Below are 25390 nucleotides of genomic sequence, written 5' to 3'. Positions count from 1 at the left end.
AAAATATTAGAGTGTGCAATTTTTTTTTTATTTTTTTTTTTTTGGCCAGGCAGTGTAGTTAAAAGTACATTCTCAAGGGGCAATATTTTTGCAATTTAAGGATATACCACCAAACTCTTGATTATGGTTAAACGTGATACAAAATCCTCACAATCCCATTTCAAAAATCAATATTACGGATAAACATAGTAACAACTTGCAATCTACAACTAAAAAGATTTATAAAGGACATTAGAATATCATATACAACATGTATGAAATACTGCAATGTGAATGATTTTTCATAATCCTTTTTTTATTTATTTTTATAATACAAGTACATTTCAAAAGAGTTCTCATCTCCATGCCCATTATAAATAATAATGATACTCATTTTCAAACTAGGCATCTGATGTCCTACATCAGGCTTCTGTGAGTAATCGTGTGAATGCACAGTATCTTAAGAAAAAATGTGTAACTGGGCAGACCGCTGGCAACAGAAGAATGCGATAATGCATTTAGAGTTTTTTTTTATGTATTTATTTGCACATTTATGGATGCTGTTTTGTGCAAATGCATTGAATACATTATTATTTATATGTAATATTTCATTTATGGAATATTACATTAAAAAATAATAATACTTAAGTGTATGAATGACTAAAGTAGGCCTACTCCACATGAAATAATGCAATCAATACATACTGTAAATAAATCAATAATTAAATTTCCCTATTTATAACATTACATTTATTACTATGAACAGTTATTACTATGAAATTTGGGAGTATTATTCGTAAATTACACCTGTACAAATAATGACAAATGGAAATACACATTTTATTCCATTTAAACTGAGTGCTACATTTGTGAAAGGGGATGTGAGATGTTTATATATATATATATATATATATATATATATATATATATATATATATATATATATATATATATATATTATTTGACCGAATTCATATTTCATTATATTCCACATTCCATTCCAATGGAACTCCATAACGGGTTTTCCTCCTCTGCCCCCCTGAGCCGCTATCTTTACACTAGCAGAGCCAAAACAAGTCTGGAGGAAAAGGCATAAATACAATGACATCTGAAATCATTAAAGACATCTCCGTGTCCAGCTTTCCCCAACCCGACTCACCTGTCTCGTCAGCACCAGAAAACGGACAGCTGTTATTCATCCGAAACGTCGCGTCCAGGAGGGACACACAGACCACCAGCGGCAGTGCCAACCTCGAGGAGGGCAGCTCCCAACCTCTGGTATCTTCTTCAGCCACAGCTGAACCCCAGTCTTACACCATGACATCGGGCGAATTCATGCAATCCACGCCTCTGTTCGTGCAGAGGTCCAAGAAGAACCTCTTTTATAAGATCTTGTGTTTTCTCGTGCTCGTTCTCCAGGGTGGCATGTTGGATTTCTACCTCATCGTCTTCACGGATCTCTACTGGTGCTCGTGGATAGCCACGGATTTGGTGGTTATATCGGGATGGGCGATCTTCTTTATGAAAAACGCCAGGAGCAAGCGAGAACGAGCCTGTGGTTTCCACCAGAAGAGCTCCATCTTCGGTTGCAACCTCGGGGAGTTCACCTTCGCCTACCTGGCATGGCTCATCTACGTGATCGCCTCCACCCCGAAAGTGGTGCTCGTTTTGGAAACGTCCATCCTGGACCTCATTGCCCTTAAGGTGCCGTTCGGCATCACCGGTTTCAAAATAACCATGTTACTCTGTGCGCCTTTGCTTTTCTGTCTCATCAACTCCATCATTGAAGATCTCAACGGTGCCACGCGCTTCCACTCCCAAGGTTGCTTCATGAGCACCTGCATAGACCTCCTAGACAGCTTCACCTTGGTGGAGCTGCTGCTTAAGAACGACATTCCCAACCTTTACCTCAAGTACACGGTTATGTCTGTGTATTTCATCGCATTGGGCGTTCCGGTTATATGGCTTTACGAGTTGACGGCCTCGGAGATGAACTGTCGCTGGATCTGGGCGAGGTTCTTCACCGGCGTGCTGGTCAACGCACCGTTGTTGGTGGTCAGATGTTTCCTCGTCTTCGTTTACAAAACGCCCGTGTCGGTTTTCATGTTCAAAAACATGTTCTTTTTGGGGTATAAGTGCCTGGAGCTGATTGAGCAGTGCGTGTCTTTAAGAGGTCTCCGGAGGTTTGCACGTGGACGTGGGGGCAACCCAGCACAGTTCTCCCATTGCGTTTCTGAAAACGACATGTGTCCTCACGGCTATGTGAACACACTGGCTGTAAATACTCGTAAATGCGCTCATTAGGACAGGCGTTTACGGGAGGCCACTTAACTACTCAGTGTGTATCGGCCCTTTTAAGGGGACGTACTACAGGTGAAAAGGTTAAACATCTACCTTTCCTTTTAATCAATGTAATTAAAATACACAAACCACGAATAAACAGTAATCAATACAGAAATCTGATATAATGCATGCAAAACACATAAATAATATGTATGTTCATGTATGGTTTTCACTGATACGAAAAATGTCACATACGCACATACAGTACTGTGCAAAGGTTTTAGGCACTTGTGAAAAATGTTGCATAGTGAAGATGTCTTGGTTTTCATTGATCAATTAACGTCATACAAAGTCCAGTAAACATAAAAAAAGCTTAATGGATATTTGGCCTGACCACCTTTGCCTTCAAAACAGCACCAATTCTCCTAGGTACACCTGGACACAGTTGTTCTTGGTTGTTGGCAGATAGGATGTTCCAAGCTTCTTGGAGAATTCGCCACAGTTCTTCAATCTATTTCGGCTGTCTCAATTGCTTCTGTCTCTTCATGTAATCCCAGACTGACACAATGTTCTGTGGGGGACATGTCATCTGTTGCAGGGCTCCCTGTTCTTCTATTCTAATCTATCTATTCACAAAAGGAATGTTTGAGAATCTAAAATGTATTTTTCCTATTGACACACTAAAGCTGAAGATATAAATAACCATCTTAAGACAAATGTTTTTGTGAAACTTCTTATGTGCATAAGAAATTTGCAAAGTACTGTATATGCAACATACATATATAAAAACGTCCAATTTTTTATTATTTTGAAATATAACATATATTTTGCCCAATTACACATGTATGTTATTTATATATATCTACAGTATGAATTCCTAAATATTAGATGTATGGATACAGGTAATAGATTGTGGGCTACAGATAGATAGACAGATAGATAGATAGGTAAATAGATCCATACACAAAAAAGCAATTTTAAGCTTTTTATTTTAATTTTAGATTAATATATATATATATATATTCTATTCATTTAATTTTGTTACACAATTCAATTGGCATTTTTGTTATGAAATTGAAATGCGTAAATAGGCTAATATATATATATATATTTTTTTTTTTTTTTTTTTTTTTTAATTAATGTTTGTATATGGTTGCATATCAGATTTCTGTATGGGTTGTGGCTACCTGAAAAGTAAAAGTAGGTGAAGTAGGCCACAGTAAATGAACTAATTTGCAGATCATAACAAAAGCAATACAGACTCCACAGAAATTTCCACAAAATGTTTTATGTGATCATCAGCTCAGTGGTTGGTAATCATCAGACCCTTTTTCAAAAGGTTGTGCATCATAATATATAAGATTTTCAAAATCAGCAAAATTATTTAGGCAGAAAAATCTAAATTTAGGGATCTGTACATATTTTGAAACATGAGAGATTGTATTTGTTACTGTATGCAAAATGTCACTAAAGCATGACAGTTGAAAGATACTAACTGATGCTAATTTAATAATTAGTTTTTTTTTTTTTTTTTTGGCTTAGGTGATCACCTTTAAAATGAAAAGGTTCTAAATGTTGTTGGAAATTATTTTGATAAGTTAGTATTCTAAAAGTTTAAAGTTGTAAAAAAAAATTTTTAATTCTGGAAAAGTAAAAACTATTACTGTAAATCCATGAAAAATCATAATTTACAGTATGCCTGTAGTACCTTCCCTTAAGGACAATCTGTCGTTCTCCTCCACTATCAACAGGTGCTACAACCAAACAACTCAACGTGCCAATGAAAAACATTCCCGCCTGTGACCTCTGCAGTATACTTAATGTATTGGGCGTGACTGTAAACCAGTGCTTTTATGATGATAAAGAATCTTTGATTTGCACTTGTTTTGTGAGGCACTTTAACTATAGTATGTGAGAACTGAGGAAATGTTATAAGTGCAATGTTGTATAATTAATTTTCCATGTAAGAAATGTCCTTTCTGTACAGTATCAATTTAATGTATAGGAAAATGTAGACTGGTGTATCTAGTGTTTTCAGACACCTTGTCAAAAGATGTTTCCTAAATGCACTTATCAAAAGTGTTAATATGCCTTGTGACTTGTTAGGCTTGATGTACACTTCAAATCGTGAATGTGATGTGATCCTTTCCTATTTCAAATACTTGTCGATGGTAGTGGTACTTAGGAATGGAAACTGCCACAAGGTGTATCATATGGATTTATGAGGTTGGCAAATGTTACTTATTGTTAATATACTACTTTAAGTATAGAATCTATTAACTGTAATCCATCTTTAATAACCAAACACTTATATGGCCCCAACCAGGCCACAGTGGAGTCTCATCAGTGTGTACAAGGCTACCTCTTTTTACACAACCTTACAGCTATTTTTTTAACCAATCCAGATGCTATATTGTTCATGCCAGTAAATGAGATGTGGTTGCGAAAAGATATGATCACAGTTAATAACATTTTGACTGTCTGAGACAATTCTGCCAGAGTTGATAGAATGCAGGAGGACATGATCCATTAATCCACCTCAACATGCACTGCAGCTTAGTCTAAATGAGAATCCAGATATTCATATTGCAAGGTCAAAGCTGATTAGTAACACTAAGAATTACAGCAAGAATTCAAACATATGTCAACTCAGCCATTTGCTTTCTATTCACATCTGGCTCCAGTTCTCCAGCTAAACTGTAAGGGGCAAACTCATCCTGTCACTTTTAGTCATCAAGGTTAAAAATACAGTTTCAGTATCGCTGTAATAGCAGAGTATTATATATTCTTGAGTAACTTTAAAATAATTATGTACTAACAAATGTGCATCCTTAGGCTAACATATGATTAATATTATGCTTTGAGGATTAGGTACAAGGTGAGCTTAACGTGTTAAATATGCAGGCCGAAAGTGCATTATGGGATTTTTGTGCCTCATTGCTCAATGTATAACCCAACAAATATATATATATAACACCGCAAATTTTGCATGTTTTTTAAAAAAATACAGGTTTTATTGTATGTACATAAAGTTTTGATAAGGGAAGCTATTTCCAACCCCACATTTCTCTAATTATCCACATTGTTTTACAGAGGGTTTTCTCACAAGGGCTTTAATTTGCAAGTTGTGTTACTGTTTGTTAACATATGAGTTTATTTGCACTGGAACAGTCTAGATGTATCCTGGATATATATATATATATATATATATATATATATATATATATATATATATATGTACACACTGGCGGCCAAAAGTTTGGAATAATGTACAGAGTTTGCTGTTTCGGAAGGAAATTGGTACTTTAATTCATCAAAGTGGCATTCAACTGATCACAAAGTATAGTCAGAACATTACTTATGTAAAAAAAACAGCACCATTACTATTTGAAAAAAGTCCTTTTTGATCAAATCTAGACAGGCCCCATTTCCAGCAGCCATCACTCCAACACCTTATCCTTGAGTAATCATGCTAAATTGGTACTAGAAAATCACTTGCCATTATATCAAACACAGCTGAAAGCTATTTGGTTAAAAAAAAAAAAATGACAAAAAAGAAACAGCTTTCTCTAGAAACTCATCAGTCAATCATTGTTTTGAGGAATGAAGACTATACAATGCTTGAAATTGCCAAAAAAACTGAAGATTTCATACAAAGGTGTACACTACAGTCTTCAAAGACAAAGGAAAACTGGCTCTAACAAGGACAGAAAGAGATGTGGAAGGCCAGATGTACAACTAAACAAGAGGATAAGTACATCAGAGTCTCTAGTTTGAGACATAGACACCTCACGTCCTCAGCTGACAGCTTCATTCAATTCTACCTGCTCAACACCAGTTTCATGTACAACAGTAAAGAGAAGACTCAGGGGTGCAGGCCTTATGGGAAGAATTGCAAAGAAAAAGCAACCTTTGAAACAGAAAAACAAAAAGAAAAGGTTAGAGTGGGCAAAGAGAAACAGACATTGGACAACAGATAATTGGAAAAGAGTGTTATGGATCTTAATCCCATTGAGCTGTTGTGGGATCAGCTATACTGTAAGGTGCGTGAGAAGTGCCCGACAAGACAGTCACATCTATGGCAAGTGCTGCAGGAAGTGCGGGGTGAAATGTCACCTGAGTATCTGGACAAACTGACAGCTAGAATGCCAAGGATCTGCAAAGCTGTCATTGCTGCACGTGGAAGATTTACACACACAACAGTCTCTAGAATTTACTCCGAATGGTGCACAAAACAAAAAACATCCAGTGAGAGGCAGTTCTGTGGACGGAAATGCCTTGTTGATGAGAGAGGTCAACAAAGAATGGCCAGACTGGTTCGAACTGACAAAGTCTACGGTAACTCAGATAACTGTTCTGTACAATTGTTGTGACAAGAATATCATCTCAGGATGCTATTCTGAGATGTGGGTTGGTGCTGTTTTGACGGCACGAGGGGGACCTACACAATATTAGGCAGGTAGTTTTAATGTTGTGGCTGATCGGTGTGTGTGTGTGTATGTATGTATATATATATATATATATATATATATATATATATATATATATATATATATATATATATATAGTTAAAAGTCCAGAGTTGGATGAAATTAAGTACAAGTAATTCCTATTGACTGAGATTTACTGAAAATTATAGTAAAAAGCACATGACAGATGATTACCAAAGAATACTGCTTTATGAATTAAGAAATGTAGGCCTACTCATAATGTTACATATAAAGCCCCATACAGTAGAGGGATATGATATATGATAAACTATAAATACGAAAAACAAATCTAGTGCAATATGATACAAAACATAAAAAATGTAACATTACCAGCCCAACCAAATTACTTTCACTTGTGTTCAGTAGCTAAACATCAGCTTAAAAATTGTGTGCTGTGCTGTTTAATATCAAGCTGTTTAACGAGGTGCTTGTTCTTATCCACTGTAAAAGTGAACTGATCACACCCTTGTGCTAATGTCTAATCAGTTGTGATATATACTTTGACTTATCAAAAATTGTTGTTTGAAGTATGTATTGGCACACACATACCTGTTCTTCATTTATTATAAAGCTGCAAGGTTGCATATCTGATGGCTGAATTGGTTAACATTGTTCCTTTAACTCATTTATTAAACAGTTGATTATTTACTTCATAATCATGTCTGGAATATTATTCAGTTGGTCTGTTTGCTGTTGATATGACACATTGCAAATCGGACAACAGCCTGCTGAAAAGACATGCTCAGAAAATCATGGATTTCCATGAGGTCCAGGCTGGTTTGGCCCTAGTCTGGCTTGTGGACCAGCTGTTCCCAAGGAAAAAAAATCATACTGTCAAAAAATCATACTGTTCCCAAGCAAAAAATAAATAAATGCTTATCAACAAGCATGGTCTTTCTGGTAAGGCTGGTTAACACAATCGAAATCCATTTTCCATTGTTTGGGTGCAGAAACCTGAAGAAATTGGGCTGTTTAGGTAGAGTTCTTCCTTTTTGGGCACAGTGGAGACTTGGGGCTCTTCCCTTACAATGGAATACCTGGAACTGTATCCCTGATCTGACCCTCGTGATGGTCTTGTCTCAGAGGCTCCCTCCATTTCATTTTCCTCCATCTCCACTGGCTGGGACATGTCCATCTCCTGGTCTAGATGGAAGCTATCCTCCATTGATGATGGAGGTGCTGGGATCTCAAAAGGAGTTAAAAAACGTTGCAGGGCCAACAGCTGCTGGAGAGCATTTTCAGAAGGCATGGCAAAGGATACTTGATTCTGGCCTTCATTGCTTGTTTTCAGACAGTTATCTGACGGTTCTCCCATTGGAAACATTTCATTCCATCTTGATTCAATTGGAGGATGTAAGGGTTGCACGGGTACAGGTTCAGCAAGCAGACAAGGGTAGCTTTCTGGGCCAACTGTGATCATACCAACTATGGGTATTTCAGGAGGGGGTTTTACTGTTGGGTGAAAAGAAAGTACTGAGCTGTGCTCTGGTTGGACCCTGGGTTTAATAATCATCACAGACGACTCCTCGGACTTGTCTCGAATTTGGGGAATTATGGCACAAACACTCTGGGACTCTTGATGGATTTCCACCTCATTCACAAGGATTGGAAGTCCGTCATTACACAACTGTTGTAACTCATAGATTGGCAGCATGGGGATGTCAAGAAGTGTACTGGTTTCTCCTCTCACCTCCTCTTCGCTGTTTACACACTCACTCTCAAACCAGTCTGGAGTTTCTATTTGGTAGGCCTGGAAGGTTTCTATTGCATCCCTCAAGGCTTTGCCTGAGGGGCAACTGAAGTACTCATCCTTGCCGATGCCTTTAAAACAATGCACCATCCCCTGTTGATATTTCTCCATATCAAGGATACGGAAGTAGAGCTCTTCGAAATGCTTCATCAGCTTGTACTTGACTGCAATGTCAAACATAGATGGCACATCACCTTCGCTGCTTATGTCATCAATGTATGCATCCAAATACTTCCCATAGGAAGCTGGACGCTGCATATCAGGTGTAATCAGCTGAAGGGCGAGGGTTAGTATGTCACCCTCCGGAGAGCGAACATCTTCTCGTAGGAGGATGGGAGGGTTGCCACAGATTGCCCCCCACTTGGCCTGCACTCCTCGGGAGCAGAGGACCAGGATCTTGTCTGAAGACTGCTCAATGCGTCGTTTTTGTTGTTCAATCCATGGTAGCTGGCCAATGGTGCCAAGCCAAGCAGTGTCAAGTATGTCTAACACAACCTCTGTACCACATTTGGCTCGCAGGAAGGCACAGAGCTTCAGCACTATGTCTGCGTATAGGGGGTGATCTCTGGAGTAGATAATCAGTACAGATCGAGGGCCACTTGGTACAGGCTGCTCGAGAGGGGCTTTTGCTGGCATTTCTTGACCTAAAGAAAATAAATAAATAAATAAAAAAACAGGAACAGGATTACACTTTGAAAACAGGAAGTTTCCCTAAAAAAAGTAACTACCACTGTTGTGTAACAGATTATAAACATTGCAGTATTTAAAGATAAAAATATCCACCTTAAATTGCATCGCTTACCTTTCTTTGGTTTCCTGCAATTCAAATAAATGCCACAAAAGCCGATGCCAAAAATTAGGAGGCAAATACCAACACAAATGATCCAACATACAGAGTTCTTCTCATGAGGAGATGATGATACTAAGGAACAATTGCAACAATTTGCATTATGCATTAACTGTATCTTTTTAGTAAAACAAATGGATGTCAAAAGGTGCATGAAATTGTTACCATTCACACCTGTGCATATGTTAAAACTTTGATACTTTTGAAGACAGTCATTGGCACACCTTAGAAAAAATGGCTGGATCTAAATTTGAAGAGGTTAAAAAAAGTATATCAAAATAATAATAATAGTAATAATAATAAAAATAACCCTTGTGTAAGTGAAATATAAAAAAAATAAAAATGTTTTTTTACTTAAAAAAAAAAAAAAAGGAATGATCATGTTTTACACCTGAACATCAAAATAGCAGCATGTCATTGGCCAGTTCTCCAGGTCATTTGTTACATTTAGTAATGTCTTGCCCTCCTAAATCAAAAGAAAACACATTTTGCCCACTGAAGACAGTTCTACACAGTTTGATGTGAAGATTCTGCTTTAAATTGTCAACTATGTCTAAGTGAGGGACTAATCATTTAGCAAACATTTATTGAAAAAAGATCCCAAATTATTCAGCCATATTCATTTAGATATGAGTTACATTCAGACATATAAAAATTGTCTTACATTGTAAATGGTCTTCATTTGGTTGACCATTTTGCACTTCACAAACACATTGTGTTTTTGTGTGTTCTCTCCAGGTTTAAATGCAACAAGCAGAATAGCCTTGTTGTCTAAACCTGTGGACTTCTCCAAGGTAATATCGGGTTGCCATGTATTTCCTAGGAGTCAATCAAGCCAAATTAATCTCATAGGTTCAGTGCATAAAAAAACAAAACAAAAAAACAAAAACAACAATAGATGCCAACACACTATTCAGTACTTCACCAGGCTGGAACTTTGTTTCAATGTGGATATACTTATCTCTTACATAGCTTATTCTCTTACCGCTCTCCAAACAGATGTTGGTCTTTTGCATCAAAGGATCTTCACAACTTGTGGTTACACACAGAAACTGAGGTATTAGTCCATATATAAATGGTCATATAGCATTACTTGAGCTGTTATTTTACAAAAAAGGAGCAAATCATTCAGTGTGCATTTGCCACATACCTGGAACAACAACACTTTTGTTGACGTTGTAACTGGTATGCTGTAAATTCGGCTTGGGAATGTTAGAGACAGTCACTACATACATGCTGCCTAGATCTACCACAACTTTATCCAGAGAAAAAGACCACTAAAATAAAATAGATAATACCTGAATATCAAGTATATCTTGGCAGATATAATAATATTTAGGTAACTCTTTACAATTAGGTTACATTTGTTAAAATTAGTAAACAACATTAGTTAACATGAACTAACAATGAACAATACTTTTACAGCATTTATTAATCTTGGTTAATGTTCATTTCAACATATAGTAATACATTTTTAAAATCAAAAGTCACACATGTTAACATTAGTTAATGTACTTTGAACTAACGTGAATTAAAAATAAACAATTGTATTTTTACAATTAACTAACATTAACAAAGATTAATAAATGCTGTAAACAATATTTTGTTCATTGTTAGTTCTTGATTCTTATTGCATTATCTAACATAAATCAATGGCACCTTATTGTAAAGTGTTACCAACAATTTAATAAAAATAATGAATCTTACCTTTTCACCATTAGTTTTTCTCATGGTCTTAAAATTTTGGAGGAACATGTAATTTACACACAGGTGTTCATTGGTAGATGACTTCATCACACTAAACTCTGTTCCTTTCAAAAAATGTATGCTGCCTGTAAGAAGTGGTTTATTAAACTTTGATGACTACAAGACTGTGTGTGTATCATTCAAGTTCAGATACTATCTAATGCTAATTGAAAATTCTACATAAATTCAACAAGACATGTATGACACTGCCTATGTTACCCACCATCATCCTTTGCTTTCCATTCTGCCACAATCACGGGCTCCGGATCACCTTTCATATTATTTCTTACATCAATGCACACTGTTAAATTATCTGGCCCACTAGGAGTGAAATCTGAAGGCTTGAGCCAGCCATCATACATGCAGTTATCTTTGAGGAAAAAAATCAAACCAGCAGTTAAATTATAACCTTTAATAACAACAAAGTAAAAAAACTTTTTTTTTTTAAATTACACGCATAGGTCATTATCAAAATCAAAATTGCATGAAAAACACCCTTGTACCCTTCATCTGGTACACCAGTCCTAAAACAGGACAGGATAACTCATCGCCTGTGCTCAGTGCCTGCACTGAGAGGCTTTCCACTCCCCTGTGTGTTTCGGTGAAGAGCTCTCCACATCGCCATCGAAGACGCTCTCGGTGAACAGGTTCTTAGCTTCAGACGCTTGTCGCTGATCAACGTGGCACTTCAGCGAAGACTCCTACCTGCTTCCCACAGTAACTTCGGCTAGAGTTACTGTATCCTTTTTATATATACAATATTAACTAAAAGATCAGCTTGCGTGATACAAGTTTTTTTAAAGATGTCGTTCAGCAAGAGTTTACTACGTGAATGGCACATCACGCCGCCTGATGAGCATGAGAGCGCTGTTCACTGCCTGGGCCACGCCCATGCACAAGCAGCTCTCATGGAGACATACTGCCCTCACTGCGAGGTCATGAATCTCCAGACGTTGTGCTATAGGATCGACCTCGTTCTGAGGGAGGATCCGGCATCTCATGCCCTCCCACCCATCTCTTCTGTGTTAAGTCCCGAGGGACCACATAAGGAGGCATGGCAGGGCAGTGAGGATGAGCTGGAAGAATTAGGCGAGGATCTCGTGCCGGTGCAAGCCCTGCGAGCCCCCCGAAATTCCGATCTAACATCCTCGCCTGTGCAATATACGTGTGATGAGCTCCGGCCCTCTATTGGAGCGCATGGCCTCATTATGTTTGGCGGCTCTGATGGTGGGGATGATGCTGTGTCACTCACAGCTTCAGACGAGTGGTTCACGAAGGATGTTGCCGTTTCTTCCCCCAGCGAGGTTGAAGAATGTGCACATGCCACGGACAAGGAGCTTCTTTGCATCCTCGCGAGGGTGGTTGAAGAGCTGAATTTATGTAGAATTTTCAATTAGCATTAGATAGTATCTGAACTTGAATGATACACACACAGTCTTGTAGTCATCAAAGTTTAATAAACCACTTCTTACAGGCAGCATACATTTTTTGAAAGGAACAGAGTTTAGTGTGATGAAGTGGTCCCCTTCAGAAAAGCCAGAAAAGACTCGCCTGGATGAATGGTTTTTGCAAACCGGCCGTCGTCAACAGACCACAGTCCGAAGGATTACACCATTCTTCCCTGAGGTCCATGCTCACAAAGACCTGTTGTGTGCCTTACTCTTCACGCATTCAGGTCGGAGGTGCTGCCGTCCTCACTAAAGTGGACCATGCCTAGGAAAAAGGCTACTCAAAGCTTCCCCTGGTGGAACAGGTGGTTGCAGCCGCCCCGCTCACCCCTCCAAGCCATGTCGATTGACGTCCGCACTGGCTGGAAGAGCTTATACAGCAGCAGGCCAAGCTGGTTCAGCACTCCACAGCATGTTGGTGCTCCAGGTTTTTCAAGCTCCTTGAACAAATGAATGAGCTCTGCACCGCTACAGATTTGGCACTGCAAGCCATGAAAGCTACTGCTCAGGCCATCGGCAAAGCGATGAGCAACCTGGTGGTTCTGGATCGGCACATTTGGCTAACTCTCACGGAGATGTGTGACGCAGAGAAAGCCACCCTCCTCGACACCCCGGTGTCACACGATGGTCTCTTTGGCAACGGTGTAGAAGGCTTTTCAGAGTGCTTCATCACAGCGCAAAAGCAGTCTCAAGCGATGAAACACTTTCTGCCAAAGAGAAGTAGCACTTCCCCTTTCCCGGCACGCTCCCGATCTAAAACCGTGGCCAGGTGTAAGCACCCGCCATCTCAGCGTGAAAAACATGCCGATGGAAAAACTCTGGCTGGACAACAGAAACGTTCCTGACATGCCCAACCCTGTGAAGAGGAGCCCAGAGCTCACCATTATTCATGGCCCAGAGCCGAAGGCTCAATTCGAGGCATACAGTGTCTCTCCACTTTTCCACAATACTGTTCAACGGGAACAGGACATCGTTCAAAATGTTGTTTCTGTGTGTATTACTCAAAAAGAGATTGTTCTCACAAAAGAGAAAAAAGCGCCCATTGTACAAACACATGCTCACACATTCTCAGAAAAAGGGCCATTTCTTTTTCACGTATCATGCACCCCACACATTATGCTCAACCGCTTCCGTATGGTGAGTGGCACTCTATCTCCTATAGCGAGCAAATCAATAAGCCGCTGTCCCGCTGTGCGAATGCGTGGCGAGCCCTCACGGGTGTGTCAGACTGGGTGTTAAAAAGAATCGAGCAATACGATGCAGTTTGTACACCAGCCACCTCGCTTGTTGTGCGCAGAGACTCACAGTCTCCTCACAAAAAAAGGCGATAGACACTCACAGCGTCAAACCAGGACTGGTTTACGTCAACAGATCTGAAGGACGTATACTTTCATGTACCAATTGCACCGTGTCACAGGTGGTTTTTGAGATTCGCGTTCGAGGGAACTGCGTATCAATTCAAAGTCCTTCCTTTACCACTGAGAAGAGACCTTCTGTCACAAGCACAAGGCATGATTTGGTATCCCTGCCAGAGCTGTGGAGCCTACACGTGTGGCCTCTGAACGGAGCACAGCGGACGAGCCAGAATTGGCTCAGTTAGTGATGAACACCATTTTACAGGCTAGAGCACCATTCACGAGACGTCTCTATGCACTTAAATGGCACGTGTTTGCAAGTTGGTGCTCTTCACGTGGTAAACTGCCCCATAGCTGAGATTTTGACATTCCTTCAAGAGTGGCTGGATGCTGGTCTTACCCCATCAATGCTCAAGCTTTATGTAGCGACTATCTAAACTTATCATGCCCTGGAGGCTGGCTCATCAATAATCAAATATAATTTAGTCGTAAAGTTCCTTACGCAAGGCATCTGAACCCCCCTCGCCCTGCTATGGTGCCAACTTGGTCATTTAAATTTGGTGCTGAAGGCACTCACAAACTCCCCGTTCGATCCACTGAAATCTGTTGAGCTACGGGTGCTTTCCTTAAAGACCGCACTCCTATTGGCTTTGGCCTTATTTAAACGGGTGGGTGACTTGCAGGTGCTGTCGACTGACAGCACATGCCTGGAGTTTGGTCCAAATCTGTCATTAAACCAAGAAAAGTCTACATGCCTAAGGTTTTATCAATGCCCTTCAGGGCTCAAAGGGTTTGTTTACAAGCCTTCTTTCCCCCACCATTTAATTCAGATGAAGAGCAATCTATGCATATGTTATGCCTGGTGAGGGCATTGAATACATATGTTGATCTTTATTTGTTATGAAGGATGCACAAAAGGAATGTCTCCAAACAAAGGCTCTCCCACTGGATCGTTGCTGCGATTGCCTCACTTATGAATCGCAGGGTGCAAATTACCCTCTTGGTGTCAAAGCGCATTCAACCAGAGGCATGGCCTCTTCATGGGTGTGGACAAATGGTGTGTCCTTACAGGACATATGTTTGGCAGCAGGATGGTCCAAACGAAACACGTTCACGAGATTTTATAACCTGGACGTGGTGTACATCTCCTCACAAGTCCTCTCTGTATAGAGTGCTTCTTACATTCAAGCGGGCGGACTACTGACTATAATCAACACAGTCACCTAATTATATGCTGTTGAACTGCCCCTTTAAAAGTCATAAGTACTCCCATAAGAGATAAAACCTACTTTTCCAACCATGTTGTTAGAGGGTTAATAAACCATACTGTGTATATCTATATGGTTCATCTAGATCCCAGACTCCATTAAATTCCATCTGGTGTCCGCCATGTGGGACTTTTCATATACACTTTTATATGACTCATAAGTCATCGGCCTGTGGCTCCTTCTGAATATCTCTGTTTAGTCTTATAACTCTGGGAGTGTAATGCCACGTAGTACTGCGTGATGGGATACCATTCCCCATAGTGCTTACGGCAATGTTGAGTAAACTGAATCAATATGTACCGTCTCCCGTTACACATATAACCTTGGTTCCCTGAGATGAAGGGAACGAGACATTGCCAAAGCTGGCTGCACTACTACTTCAGAGTTTCATAATACGAGTGACTCACTCTTATCACTCACAAATTCTGAAGAAGTGATGACTGAAAGCCCGCTTATATAGGCCAACTGCACGCCTGAATGTGCGGGGCTCAGACACCATTGCCAATTAGAGGATTTGCGTGATTGTATAAGGCAGTGGTTCCCAACCCTGTTCCTGGAGGCCCCCCCAACACTACACATTTTGGATATCTCCCTAATCAAACACACCTGATTCAAATTATCAGCTTGTTAGTAGACACTCAAAGTGTGTGACCTGAACTGTGTGTGTCAGATCAGGCAGATACGCAAAATGTGCAGTGTTGGGGGCCCTCCAGTAACAGGGTTGGGAACTACTGGTATAAGGGTTTCAACAAGGTCATTGCTTACGGCAAATGTCTCATTCCCTTTATCTCAGGGAATCTTCATTTCACATTATTAATTTACATTTTAACTGTAATTTTTTTCACGTGGTACACTTACATATGCCATTGGTGTTACATTATTTAATGTTCATGAAAAAGATTTTTACTGACAAAAACATTGACTTAATGGTATGATTTATTGATTTAGAGCAGTTGTGTATGTATTGTTATGCTATTGACACCATCTTAGAAAATTCATCTTTTAAGAGAATTTGTCACTGGTGTTACAACCTTGCTTCATTCGCGAAATAAAATTAATTTATTAAATAAAAGCTGCTATTTATGAATAAAAATACTGTCAAGACGTTAAAAAAATTTTCCCGTCAGCTTTTATGGGTGAAAAGTATACTGAACTGAATTGAAAATTTCAATATTTTGTAAGTCGGAATGTAATGTTTTTTTTTGAGAGTGACCCACGTATGATTTTTCATCATATATATTCTATCAACTATATCACATTTATTAAAAACACAAATAAATAAAAATAATACACTAAGCACTTTCTAATGTTTGCTTTACATAGAACGTCCTGGAGAGAGAGAGAGAGAGAGAGAGAGAGAGAGAGAGAGACAAACAAAAACAACAAATGGTTTAAACAAATATCACAATGATTTAAAGTTTCAAACCCCCCAAGATGACAAATATAAGATATATAAAAACACACAGAGCATATATAACATTAAACACTTGTGTTGGTATTTAATGATGTTTATGTAGGTCAACATTATCTTACATTTTGTGTACAGTTTAGAGAGAGTCCATCATCCAGAACTCGCAGATTCAGTACAACAGGTATAAAGGTGAAAAACACAGCAACTCTCAGGTACAAGAAACTCATGATCCGTGTTTGATCCTACAAAAACCTGAATACAGGTGAATAAATGCTCGTTTTAAACCAAGTTTTAATCAAAGTACAAGCTCGACAGCTACAAAGTAGGGTAGACGGTGGCGTAGGTGCTGGAAACAGTCGACCTAAAAAAACTTCCTGGAATTATGCTAATTTGTAAAGCAGCCTGACTCACACCGCTACATGGAAACGCGCAATGCGTTCAAAACTAGAACTCAACGCTTTCATTATAATAAGTGAAGCCATCTGGTTTCGTTGCGTGGCGCATTTTTGTTGAATATATTAAAGGGGGCGTTCACACCGAACTCGTAATAAACTCGCTAAATAATAATAATAATAATAATAATAATAATAATAATAATAATAATAATAATAAAAAGTTAGACGCAGCGCCATGAATCTAACGGCGTCTTAAAAACGACTTTGTGAAAAAAAAAAAAAAAAAAAAAAAAAAACAAAACAGCTAGATGCAGGGAAATGGTCAAATACGTCCGTGTAGTGCATGTTAACCTAGAAAAATGATTGAAAACGGACGCAAAAACGTGTTCGTTGTGAACGACCCATAATGTGAATTTAGTGTATTGTCGCTAAAATTAGTGCTGTAAAGTTCCAGTGGGCGCTTAAACTGTGTGGAGACATTTTTTGGACGTTTCGGGGGTCAAAACAAAACTCGTTAGTTAGTTGCAGTACTTGTAAGCTAAGGGCTGCTTTGAAACCCCTCATAGGCTTAATTCTTATAGAGTTGTTTTTGAACTTATGTGTAAAATAAGGTGTGTGGTACACATTACTTGACAACACATGTAAGTTTTGCTCTACAAAATAAAGTACACAAAGTCATACATCAAACGTCAATTTTGAAGCCGCACTGCGTTTTATATATATATATATATATATTAATAAAAGTATGTAATTCAATACCGCTTCAAAATTCATGTTTGTGGTATGACTGTGTGTACTTTTTTGTTGTAGAACAAAACGTCCATGTATCCTTAAGTAATGTGTACCACACACCTTATTTTACACATAGGGGCTTAAGTTCAAAAAACCCATTTTAAAAACATGGCGAATTCTCTTCTGGGTTTTTGGACTACAAGCTGAACATCTCTATTCCTCCACACATTTATCTGCACTAATTCAGTTCCAGACTGTTTAAAACATCTCCCGCTGACTGACATCGATAGAATGTAAGGCAGTTAGAACCCAACTGATGACATCTAAGACATCTGATGACGTCTTAAACATTTGCATACCTGATTACATCTGCATTCCATCACAAGGGATTTTTGTATTCTTATTCATTTTCCCCAAACCTTCATTCCCTTCTTTTTTTCACACGAGGGCGCTGCTGTACCACAGTATGCGTCTATTTATTTTAAATGTATGTTTTCTGTTTCGTTTAAAAATCGTTTACAGTATATATTAATAGCCTGTATAGACAATCATATAAATCATGATAAATGGGTATTTCTTCCAAGGAAAATGTTATTTCATGAAAATAATATTGCATAAAAATCATGTGCAACATTTTGGTTACATAGTATAATGCCAATATACTGAAATGAAAATGTTTTGATCCTTTTCATTACAATGTAACATTCTGTCTGTTGCCACATGGTGGCAGTATTTTTTCAGTGATTTTTTTTTTCTTCCTTCCATTCACTTCCCTTGTGTGTATTACATGTCTGTCAATAATTATGTATTTATATTTATTTATTTATTTATTTATTTATACCTTTATTTTACCAGGTTAGTCTCTTGAGATTACAAATCTCTTTTCCAAGAGAGACCTGGCCAAAATGGCAGCATAAAGCGTTATAACAGTTTGACATAATGTACACAAATGTAAAAACAGGAATACAAATACTGTAAATAAAACAAATGAGAATAAAATTATGCAAACTACACATTAATACACTGACACTGGCCAAAGCTGCTGTTTAAAAAGTCTTTGACTTGACTCCTAGTATTCTTTTTTATGTATAGGTTTTGACAGACTTTAAATTGATAAACATACTTTTCAAAAACATCTTTGTCTTATTGATTCAGTGTTGACACAAAGATTTAAAAGACACAACCTGAAGGTGCAACACTATCATCAACATGTACGGCACCTGATGATGAAATATCGTTGGCTATTTGAAACAAGTACACTTAGGCCTACAAATGTTTGTCACAGGTGGACAAAAGGTATTTCAAATGCCCAAATTTGATGAAGAGACTGAAATGATCTGAAACGGACAAGAAAAATCATCTGCTCAGGCGATCTGTAACAGTCACAGTGTCAGTTCTCTGTATACTGCATACTAAACTAATGAAGAAGACCCAAAGTACAAATCACTCAGTCTATGAGGGTCAGACAACACATGGTCCCAGTATCAAAATCCTCAGATTAACAGTGGCATCACAAAATGAGGGCTACCCACACCTAGCCCAGGTGTGCACTCTCTTGTTTTCATGTACTGGACAGAGATTAGAGGAATCTGGGGTACTAATATTTGCATCTGTGGATTTAAAGTGAATTGTTTGGACACTTCCATGCAGGGTGTGAAAAGATGGACAAAGACGTTGACTTTTATTATAAATGAAAGAGAAATACTGTATCTCATCCATCAGCAGCTCAGAGGTTACAATCAAACTTTGTGGCAACCACAAATAGGCTAGAAGCGCCTATACGGTCTCATACTAGCTACACTGAAGAAAATGGATTTAGCATTAAATAATTGTGGCTGAAGTTGAAAATTTGGGATTCAAAATGTGAAACTCTAAGTAAACAGAACATTTTAGGACTTTGAGTTCTTGCATTCTGCACTATTTCTAGGTCACCAAGTGACCAAGCTTAACACTGCATCAGAGTTAATAATCTTTTCCAAACCTTAAAACTTTGCTAAGGTCAAGTACTTATCTTGAACGTTTATTATGGCAGCTATGGATACAGTGATTACTGTATCTACATTTGTAAAATACTGTACCTTTAAAAACATCTGGTTAAAGGAATAGTTCACCCAAAAATGGAAATTCTCTCATCACTTACACTCATTCCATCCCAAATGTGTGTGACTTTCTTTATTCTGCAAAACACAAACAAAGGTTTTCAGAAGAATATCACATGTCTCAGCTCTGTACGTCCATACAATGTAAGTGAATGGTGACCAAAACTTTGAAGCTCCAAAAAACCCATAAAGGAAGCATAAAAGTAATCCATAAGACTCCAGTGGTTTAATCAATGTATTCTGAAGCAATCCGATTGGTATTGGGTGAGAACAGACCAAAATGTAACTCGATGTCTTGCCATTACAGTCTCTTGGCAAGATTATGATTTCAAGCTTGATTACACTTCAAAGAGCTTTACGTATGCGCAGAGCGCTAGATGGTGCTATAGGAAGTGTTATCAAGCTTAAAATCATGATCACCACGGAGACTGCAAATGTCAAGATTTATAGTGAAAAAATAAGTTATATATTGGTCTGTTTTCACTCAAAAACGATTGGATCACTTCAGAAGACATGGATTAAACCACTGAAGTCTTATGGATTACTTTCATGCTGCCTTTATGTGCTTTTTGGAGCATTGTATGGACCTACAAAGCTGAGATATTCTTCTAAAAATCTTTGTTTGTGTTCAGCAGAAGAAGAAAGTCATACACATCTGGGATAGCATGAGGGTGAGTAAATGATGAGAGAATTTTCATTTTTAGGTGAACTATTCCCAGGGGTGTAAAGTAACGAATTACAAATACTCATGATTCTCAAGTAGTTTTTCCCAGGAATTGTACTTTTTTAAGTAGTTTAAAAATGTTATACTTTTACTTGAGTACATTTTAAGTGCTGTAACTGTACTTTTACTGCGCTATTTTCCCACCGTCTGTGTTCGCTACTTCCCTGTCCTGATTTTATTTTTATCTATCAACATGATTGGCTAGGGAGAGTCTCGTGACTCCAAATTAATTCACATGTAAAATCTTGAATGGCAGCTGTAGATCAGCGCCAGCTGTTGTGGATGTGGAGGATGCCTCAAACACATTTCAACACTTGAACATCACGGCCGCACCTGAAAGGACTTTTCGCAGTGAAAAAGGCCAATTGCTTGATCGTGTCATGTGAGTTTAACTTGCTCAAGCCAGATATCAGCAGTAATCCTGCCTCTAATTTTAAGTAACATATCGAGGTAAATTTCATATTTCTGCTTACTAGATTCTGTGTCTATAATGTAGCCTGTAAATTAGCTATCTATCACTATCACTATTGGGTTGATGTGAAAGATTAAGGCAATGTTATCAATAGGGCTGGGCGATAAAACAATCTTGATGTTTATCTGGAGAAAAAAAAAAGAGAGAGAGAGAGAGAGAGAGAGAGAGAGAGAGATGTCCTCGATATCAAGATAAACTTTTGAGTAATTTTCTATACTTAGTCTATGTTCTACATCTAGAACAGGGGTGTTCATTACATCGATCGCGGTAGCAAGACAACCACTGGTTGGTTGATCTAGATAAAATATAAAAGATTGACTTTTTATTTCCTGACGTCTGTAGCTGCGTGCTGTTTGATTGACAGGCGGTTAATGTTTGTGCGCTAATGCGGTTCGCGCCTAAATGATCAAATACACTTTATAATTCCACCAATGCCCGTCTTGGTGAGGCTTTAATGTAAATGCAGTCGGTTTGGTCTAAAGTGAATGTAAACAGTGGGACAAAAAGAGTATTTGCATCAAAATGTTGGACTTGAAGTGTGCACGTAACCAAATTGAGCACTGTCTAGTAGGCTATGTCATATAAAGTCTATTAATCAAATAATATTAACAAGGAAACAAGAAAACCACTCACTACTTTTGGCTGAATAACTTGAGTAGCTTTAAAATATTAATGTGTTAGAATAAAACAGTGACATTTTTAATAACAATATTTTTTTAATAATATTGATGTAGAGATTGTGTTAATTTGTATAATAAATTACCATGAAAGTAGAGATGATAAAATAATTTATAATTATGCTTAGCCTTTATCAAGTTTTTTCTAATGCCTGATAGAAAAGTATCAGCCTTTGTAGAGCAATACTTAGGCAGAACATTCCACCAGTTGCAAACTTCAGAAAATTGTGCATCATATATTAGAATGAGAACACAACTCTTTCTGGGCTTAAAAGATACAAGAACTAAATCAATGTGGGACATTGTATCTTAAAAGGAGGACAATGTGGCCCCCCATGTGCTACTTAAAGAAATAGTTCACTCAAAAATGAAATTCTCTCATCATTTACTCACTCTCATGCCATCCCAGATGTCTATGACTTTCTTTCTTCTGCAGAACACAAATTAAGATTTTTAGTAGAATATTTCAGCTCTGTAGGTCCATACAATACAAGTGAATGGATGCCAAAATTTTGATGCTCCAAAAAGCACATAAAGGCAGCACAAAAGTAATCCATATGACTCTAGTGGTTAAATCCATGTCTTCAGAAGAGATATGATAGGTGTGGGTGAAAAAAAGATCAATATTTATGTCAGTTTTTGCTAGAAATTCTTCTCCCTGCCCAGTAGATGGCGATATGCATGAATAATGTGAATCACCAAAAAACAAAAGAAGAAGAAAGTGAAAGTTAAAGTGGAGATTGACTGAGCAGGGAGGAGAATTTATAGTAAAATTGACTTAAATATTTATCTGTTTCTCACCCAACCTATCATATCTCTTCTGAAGACATGGATTTAACCACTGGAGTCACATGGATTAGGCTACTTTTATGCTGACTTATGTGATTTTTGGAGCTTCAAAATTTTGGTACCAATTCACTTGCACTGTATGGACTGAAAGAGCTGAGAGATTCTTCTTAAAATCATAATTTGTGTTCTGCTGAAGAAAGAAAGTCATACACATCCAGGATGGCATAAGGGTGACTAAATGATGAGAGAATTTTCATTTTTGGGTGAATTATTCCTTTTTAAGCCCGCTGTGGCCCCTGTACCAAACAAATGCTCTACCCCCTTTATTGTGCGGGACATGACGCGCCAAGTGACCCTACTTTTTTAGTGTTTTCCCTTGCATTGTTTTGAACATGTTTTATGCACAACAGTAACTCTCTGTCGACATTAAGGGAAATTTAGACATTACACATAAACTGATTTTATACTGTTTCATTCATTATGATATAAAATGGGGATCATTGTATTGAAAATAACTTTTTCATCTTTTCATTTCTGTAATCATGTCGCCCTTTTATTTTTTCCATCAGATTCATGTAGTGTTTACAGTATCATAGATAAGTATTTTAAAAGTTGTCAGTCACAAACACCTATAAAATACCTATGTTTTTTATTCTTTCTGGCAAACAGCTATAAAAGGGTAAATTATGGTATGTGTGCTACATTTTTAAATTGCAGCATAGAGTTTTTATTATAAAGGGGCATAGCTTTCGCAACACAGTACTCAATACTCGCTACTCATGAGTACTTTTAAATGAGCTACTCTTTTACTCTACTTGAGTAGTTTTTAGGACAGGTACTTTTACTCTACTCATGCTAAATTTTTTGAGAAGTAACAGTACTTTTACATGAGTATTATTTTTTAGTACTCTTTCCACCCCTGACTATTCCTTTAAAGCATGTCAAATTTATCACTTGCCAGTAATGAGATCACCTGTTTTGATAAATAAATACAGTATATATAGAGAGAGAGAACAGTGGAGAGATTGAGGCAGTATTGAGGAAACCAATAAGAGTCATTAGGGCTGACAAGTCTGACAGAACGGGACTTTGCTAGAACATATACAACAGCATGGCCTATGTGCCAAACCTGTCTGAAAACGGAGCAAAGAGATGTCAAACACTGGCAAAACCATTTCATGATTATCATTCTGAAATAAGGGTTTCTTGAATTTTAAATGACTATAGCAGGGGTCAAAGACATTTTGGAAAATGACACAACCAACACCACCAGAAAACTGAATCTGACTAATGACTTACTATTTTCCAGTGGTACGTGTCAACAGGGTCTTAACCGTAACCATAAGTGTAATGCTTTTAAAAACAAGGGAATCTTGTAGGAGTAAAAGTTCACAATTAAACCAGTATCTGAGAATAAGTCAACGAAAAGGTAGGCCTTTAAAGCCAAGAAGAAATTCAAGAAAATCTAACAATAGCTGCAAATAAAAATTCTAACTCGGGTCGCTACTAAATTAATTAATTCCTATGCTGCTAATGTACTGTACAAATACAGCACCTTATATAATTATTGGAGCTAATGTAGCATGTTTTCATATCCCAATAGGCAAATTGCACAAATGAGATTTGATAGCAAGGGTGTAGATTTAGATTTTTAGAGAATTTTGACTTAAAATATACATTTATTTCCACACACAACACTATCGTATGGCTTCAAAAAGATTTGACTTTTACGTGGCTCGTTGTACGTATCGCAGCAGTTCCCCATTGAAATAAACACTAGAGGCACTAAACAATGACTTTTTATTCACATTCACACAAATCACAAGTAAAATGTCACATTATCAGTTCATTTACTTTACGTCCTGAACCTCACACAATGCTATCTTATGACATTAAAACACTTTTACTATAGCACATAATACATTTGAATGTTTGCATTATATAACCAACTAATTTGACAAGCTTATTCAATTATAAATAAGTTCACAGTAGCTCAAGTGATCGAGTGTTGCACGAGCCCGGCAGAGCATGGGAGTCAACATGTGAACCGAAAGTGTCATAAAAGCATCACAAAATGACATGAGTGCTTCAGCAATTGCATTTATCACGACACATTTGCTTTTTACGTCACTATCAGTTAGTTTAGGTTTAAGGTTTAGGGTAGGGACATCAGTTTTGTTTATTTAAAGCTCGATAGAGCATTAACCTTCAAAACCTCATCTGTTTGGGAGAACAATGAACTCACTTTTAACACCACACCGTGGCCGTGTAATTTCAGAACTGCCGTGATACAACACATGTAATGAACCACATAATTTCATTTTGCAAAAATGTTGCCACAATCACGTAATTTTCATGAGATCAGGCTATTTTAAAAAATAAATCATTTTTTGGACATTTTTGGAGATTGAAAGCCTCTTGTCACCATTCAGTTTTAATCTATGTAAAAGTGCAGTGTCAACAATCTGCTAAATGTGTCATTTTGTGTTCCATGGAAGAAGGAAAATAACAGATTTGGAATGACATGAGGGTGAGTAGATGTTGACAGAATTTTCATTTTTGGGTGAACTACTCTTTTTAACAATATTTTCTTCTGTCAGATGTGTCGACCACTGATTTGTAAACTTCTGCTCCATTTCAACATTGTACAAACGAGATGTGGAAGTTGTCCGAATCAGAGATGCTGTGATTGTTCAGTTTTGCCAGAAGTGCACTTAGGGTGTCATTGGCACTCAGACAAAATGGAAGCTGGCTATGTTCTTTCTAAGTACCCTTAATTGTTCAAAACAGTGCCAACAGTGATTTTACCTCTGAAAGGAGTAGATGAAGTATAAAAAATTCAGCTGTGGTTATTTACTAAATGAAAATCCCATGATGTCATGTATCAAAGATAATGCTAATGGTCATATTGTGTGATTAGTATGA

At 37.8% G+C, this 25390-nt stretch overlaps 2 protein-coding genes across 2 annotated transcripts; one reads left to right on the top strand and one right to left on the bottom strand.

Annotated features, from left to right (window-relative positions):
* Positions 1 to 1019: 1019 nt before the first annotated feature.
* On the top strand, positions 1020 to 2933 carry LOC127434975 (transmembrane protein 121B-like). The gene has a single exon (XM_051688048.1). The coding sequence runs from the start codon at positions 1081 to 1083 to the stop codon at positions 2281 to 2283; it is 1203 nt and encodes a 400-aa protein (XP_051544008.1). The 5' UTR covers positions 1020 to 1080; the 3' UTR covers positions 2284 to 2933.
* A 3911-nt stretch (positions 2934 to 6844) lies between these two features.
* LOC127434933 (interleukin-17 receptor A-like) lies at positions 6845 to 16926 on the bottom strand. The gene is made up of 10 exons (XM_051687983.1): positions 16700 to 16926; positions 11319 to 11529; positions 11057 to 11181; positions 10496 to 10626; positions 10335 to 10381; positions 10014 to 10168; positions 9741 to 9815; positions 9524 to 9593; positions 9305 to 9424; positions 6845 to 9146 (listed from the first exon to the last, which is right to left on the bottom strand). The coding sequence occupies exons 1-10, from the start codon at positions 16802 to 16804 to the stop codon at positions 7663 to 7665; spliced, it is 2523 nt and encodes an 840-aa protein (XP_051543943.1). The 5' UTR covers positions 16805 to 16926; the 3' UTR covers positions 6845 to 7662.
* Between the last annotated feature and the right edge of the window lie 8464 nt (positions 16927 to 25390).

Source organism: Myxocyprinus asiaticus, chromosome 45 (genome assembly GCF_019703515.2).
Source record: "Myxocyprinus asiaticus isolate MX2 ecotype Aquarium Trade chromosome 45, UBuf_Myxa_2, whole genome shotgun sequence".
NCBI lineage: Eukaryota > Metazoa > Chordata > Actinopteri > Cypriniformes > Catostomidae > Myxocyprinus > Myxocyprinus asiaticus.
Note: the sequence above shows the minus strand (reverse complement) of the source record. Positions and strands in the feature narration are given on the sequence as shown.

Bases quoted from the DNA above. Each gene is read 5' to 3' on its own strand.
- LOC127434975 (XM_051688048.1), top strand. From the start codon at position 1,081: ATGACATCTGAAATCATTAAAGACATCTCCGTGTCCAGCTTTCCCCAA.
- LOC127434933 (XM_051687983.1), bottom strand. From the start codon at position 16,804: ATGAGTTTCTTGTACCTGAGAGTTGCTGTGTTTTTCACCTTTATACCT. The intron at 11,530-16,699 runs GTAAGATAATGT...AAAAAAAAAAAG, and splicing joins CTCTAAACTGTACACAAAAT to TTTTTTTACTTTGTTGTTAT. The intron at 9,147-9,304 runs GTAAGCGATGCA...TATTTTCTTTAG, and splicing joins TTGCAGGAAACCAAAGAAAG to GTCAAGAAATGCCAGCAAAA.